The 5,000-nt window shown below is 48.9% G+C and overlaps 1 protein-coding gene across 7 annotated transcripts in view; it reads right to left on the bottom strand.

Annotated features, from left to right (window-relative positions):
• Nucleotides 1-5,000, bottom strand: part of LOC135112723 (serine/threonine-protein kinase DCLK1-like) — a 115,410-nt gene that overhangs the window by 101,581 nt on the left and 8,829 nt on the right. For 2 of the 7 annotated variants that reach the window (XR_010274546.1, XM_064027479.1), the window contains exon 1: nucleotides 4,414-4,552. The exons of 2 other annotated variants lie outside the window; for them this stretch is intronic. Coding sequence is in view for 2 of the 5 variants with exons in the window: in XM_064027481.1 (XP_063883551.1) it covers nucleotides 2,918-2,995 (78 nt within the window). In the remaining 3 variants the exon portion in view is untranslated. Of the gene's footprint in view, nucleotides 1-2,917; nucleotides 3,043-4,413; nucleotides 4,553-5,000 lie in introns of those variants that run through there. 3 more of the 7 variants (XR_010274544.1, XM_064027481.1, XM_064027478.1) reach the window with 3 other exon arrangements.

Genomic DNA, 5,000 nt, shown 5'->3' with positions numbered 1-5,000 from the left:
CCCTTTCCCCTCCCCACGAAACACACAAAAGAGAGGTGATACACTGCATTGTTTCCCTCGTTGGGTGGGTGAAAAGAACTGTGTTTGTTGTCTTTGTTCCCTCATGCCTACCTTCATTCCCCTCATCGCCTCTCTTCACCTTCCCACAACACACAACCCTCATCTTCCCCTCACCACCCATCCATCTAACACCTCCCTAACGCCCCTATAAGCTCCCCATAACTTCTATTATAATCTATTCCTCTTAACTTCTCTATCTCTTTCTCTTGGTCATTATGTTATCGTTCTTTATTTGTTTCATGTACATCCTCCTCCTCTTCTTTTTCCTCTTTCTTTTTCTCCTACTCTTCCATCTTCTCGTCCTCCTCCTTCTCCTCCTTCTCCACAATTGTTGCGGTTTTCACGTGCGAGAGAGAGAGAGAGAGAGAGAGAGAGAGAGAGAGAGAGAGAGAGAGAGAGAGAGAGAGAGAGAGAGAGAGAGAGAGAGAGAGAGAGAGAGAGAGAGAGAGAGATAAACAACACAAGAACGGACACACGCACACGCAATAAACATAATCTATTTTCAGACTGCACACACACACACACACACACACACACACACACACACACACACACACACACACACACACACACACACGCACGCACGCACGCACGTATGCACCACAGGACTTTACCCTTCGTGTGAACGTTCAGTTGTAATTCAATTCTCATAATCTCATCTTCCTTCCGGCGGAACTGAAGGAGAGAGAGAGAGAGAGAGAGAGAGAGAGAGAGAGAGAGAGAGAGAGAGAGAGAGAGAGAGAGAGAGAGAGAGAGAAGGAAAAGGAGGAACTACATCCTTCCTGATCCTCCAGTCTCTCTCTCTCTCCTCTCTCTCTCTCTCTCTCTCTCTCTCCTCTCTCTCTCTCTCTCTCTCTCTCTCTCTCTCTCTCTCTCTCTCTGGCTGTATGATTTCGTTCGCTGAATATCATAGAATTGCTACATCCGCTATTCTCCTCCACCTCCTCCACCACCTCCTCCTCCTCTTCCTCCTCCTCTTCCACCTCCTCCTCAACTTCCACCACCCCTCCTCTTTCCCTCCTCCTTCTCCGTCTACATCACCCTTTATACACCATCACTACCAACCACACGCAATCACTTCCTCCTCCTCCTTCTCCTTCTCCTCCTCCTCCTCCTCTAGTTCTTCCTTTTTCTCCTCCATCACTGCCTCAGACCACCCCTACCACTTCCTCTTCCTCCTGCTCCTCTTACTCTTACTCCAACTCCCCCTCCTCTCTCTCTCTCTCTCGTCTCAGCTGATAAGATATAAAAACTGCAGATAATGAGAGGATATTAGTACAGTTCCTCCCTGTGATAAAGAAAAACGAGCGATAAGGTTAACGTGAGATACCGCCACAGCACGCGACTGGTGAGGAGACTCGGTGAGGACAGAAGGCGCCGCGTCATCCGCCCCAGGCGCCGACACTATACTAACACAAAGGCGAGAATAGACAGAAGGGATGATACGTGGGTGGAGGTACTGACAGGTAGACCAATACTAGATAGAGTGAGTGATTGGTATGTATAGATAGATAGATAGATAGATAGATAGACGGATAGATCAATAGATACGTAGATGGAATGGATAATGGATAGATAGATAGATAGATAGATGGATAGATACGTAGATGAAATGGATAGATGGATTGATAGATAGATGGATGGGTGGATGAATAGGTAGATATATAAATAGATAGAAGCTGTACAGTGACAGACAGATAAACAGATAGACAGACAGGCAGACAGATACACAGACAGATAGATAGATAAACAGATAGACTTTCCGTACGTGAGGTGAGTGATAAAGAGAAAGGGAGAGACAGAAAACTACACTCTTCTGTGGCTAATGATCAGTGATTTCATGAAGTTTAGAAAGTTTCTTCTTTAAAAATTATCGTTCTCTCATAACCTCTTCCACAAGTCTGCATCTCAGTTTCACCTCCTGGCCACGAGTTACTGAGGCTGTGGCGTGAATGACTGTGTGTGTGTGTGTGTGTGTGTGTAATGAGAGGCGCAAGCTGCCAGGGTAACCTAACCTAACACCACAAGCATCCACCACCGTCTGATTGATTGATTGATTGATTGACTGACTGACTGATTGACTGGGTGTTGGTTCTCTTACACTCACTAACTCAATCATTTCTCACTCAACTCACTCCAAACTCACTGGTAATATTATAAAGTTCACTCTTACACGCACTCACTCCTCCTCACTCTCACTAGTAATCTTGTACAGTTCACTCTTAAAACACATGCAATTATTCACTTCAATTTCTCATTCACCTCATTCCTCACTCACTGGTAATCTGATAAATGTAAGATTGGCTTTATGAGATACTTGCAATTCACATTATACTAGTTAGGATTAAAGATTCATATACTCATTTTACTCATTCCTCACTCATTGCTATACGAGTAAGAATGAGGAGGAGTTACTAGGAGATCCAAGGATGTTTCAGACGATACTAATTTGAGTTTAAAGTCGAAGATTCACGTACTCACTCATTTACCGCTCACTGTTGTTACTCATTTATTTCTCATGCATTGTTGTTCTCACACTCCTGGTAATGGGACTAGTTAGGGAGTTAACAGGTTACCAGCAGACCTTCAAGTGCTACTGCTTAGGGTTTAAAGTCCATGATTAACTCCTACACTTCACTCCTTGAGGCTCTGAGAACATATACTTACATCACTCATACGCTTAAGGCAAAAGTTTACTCATTGCATTTACTCTCGAGAAACAAAAAGTCGCACTCGAGACCTTCCCAGACTCGACTCGGGACAAAACTTAAGTCATACACCAACCACTGAGAGCCTTCAAGAACACTTAAGACCACCACACGTTGCACTTATGACAAAACTTCACTCTGGCACTCACTCTTAAGAACTCGAAGAGAGATAATCCGCATAATTGGTGGCAGCGGCTTGCACGGGATTCACCTGACCGGTCACCCATCGCTGCCTAGCCTTGAGTGAGGAGGTGGTGGCGTGCAAGTGACCTAGGGACGTGAATGAGTCAAGGGAGGCTCCACTGACACCCCCCACCCCCCCCCAAAGTCTAGGTGAGTCACTGCAGGGACCGTGTAATGACTGGCCGCTTGAGTCTCTTCCCTTGCCTTCCTCCCTGCCTCCTCTCCTCCCCCCTCTTAATAGTGGCGCCACCGTCTCTCTCTCTCTCTCTCTCTCTCTCTCTCTCTCTCTCTCTCTCTCTCTCTCTCTCTCTCTCTCTCTCTCTCTATGTGCAGTGCCGGTGAAGTTGTGGGTTTTTGTGACAATGGCGTGCCCAATGACCTCAGGCAGACTCAGAAGTAATGAACCAGCACATGAATGAGTATAATTGTAGCCTTTATGCGTACCAAGGTCAGAGGGTGGCAAGCAGCATTTCCCTTATACTATCTCTCTCTCTCTCTCTCTCTCTCTCTCTCTCTCTCTCTCTCTCTCTCTCTCTCTCTCTCTCTCTCTCTCATAAAGGTGAAATACTGACTAAAACACTCAGCTGTACCGAACTTAAACACACACACACACACACACACCACACACACACACACACGAGGGCCGCGTCACCACCCAGCTCCCGCCAGATCAACGCACTCCCACGCACTGTTTAATAATGCCTTGCTGCCGCTGTCTGCTTACGTATGCTGTGTCGGTTACTAAAAACACCTCGCCCCTACCCATGCCACCCCAAGCCGCCCTTGCCACCCACGCCCTTCACACCCTCTACACATACCCACAGCATCACCCAAAGCCATCACCCATACCCACAGCATCATCAACAGTTATCAGCTACATCCACCGCCCACAGCAATCATCCAACACTAAAAGAATCACCCACAGTTATCACCCACAGCATCACCCAGTCACAGCCACGCCCTCAGCCTCCACAGCATCACGGCAGGTGAGTAAGATGACTTGAGTGAGTGAGTGAGTGTGTGAGTGAGTGAGTGCCAAGTCATTCATGCTGCAAGTCATTCACTCCGTCGTGCCAATTCTCACATGATTCAGACCAGTGCCACTACCACCACCATCACCACCCACTCGAATACAGTGCCACAGTGCAAATATTTATCCTCCATGTATATTTTTTCCCCTATTTCATATCCTCCATTCTCCTGTACGCGATTACTGGCTCTCCCACAGTGCAGCAACACCCCAGGCCGCCACGTCACCCCAGGAGTCCTTTCAAATGTCCCTCCCCAGTCTCCCATTCCTCTCCCCAGGACACAGCAGCGGCTCGGCTCTCACGCGGCCTCCTCCCCCCTGCACGAGACGATCTAACGTTGTTCTGGATAGAAAAGTTGCTGTAACCACCACGTGTTGCGGCGAAGGGCGTGGTCTCTGCCGCGGTGGGCGAGGGCGGGGACGCAGACTTACCGTGAGGGGCGGGAGTGCGAGGGACGTGATCGTGTTAACTCCACGCAAATAACCACAAAGATCTCGGGACGCGCCGTGACACTCCCTCACTCTACCACTGCTTTAGCCACACTGACTTGACTCCCTTGAATTTCACTCGCTCGCTCTCCGGGCTCCGGCCGCTGCACCCGCTCGCCAGTCTACCACCACCACCACCACCTTGTCTCCCCAGCCCCACAAATCACACTAATAAAACACAATTCGGCAACTGCCCGGCATTCTCCACCAAAAAAAATCGCCTTGAGAGCATCGATAAGACGAGAGGTGATCGAGTGAGATGCCACACGAGGGTCACAGGCACTCGACACCCCCAAGGCAGGACACCACCCATCCCAGCCTTTGACAACCCCCTGGGCACTCACTGACACCCCTCCTGACCTCCCCACACACGCCCGTAAGGTCATGCAAGACGGGAGTGAGTCTTCGTGAGTCTTCGTGAGCCGTGGGCTTCTCCCCCTCCCAGTAAGCATCTTAACGGCTTGCCTCTGCGAGAACCTCATCCCTGGCGCCCTGACACGACGCTGCCTGCCGCTGAATAAGTGACACCT

Source organism: Scylla paramamosain, chromosome 24, assembly GCF_035594125.1.
Source record: "Scylla paramamosain isolate STU-SP2022 chromosome 24, ASM3559412v1, whole genome shotgun sequence".
NCBI classification, from domain to species: domain Eukaryota; kingdom Metazoa; phylum Arthropoda; class Malacostraca; order Decapoda; family Portunidae; genus Scylla; species Scylla paramamosain.
Note: the sequence above shows the minus strand (reverse complement) of the source record. Positions and strands in the feature narration are given on the sequence as shown.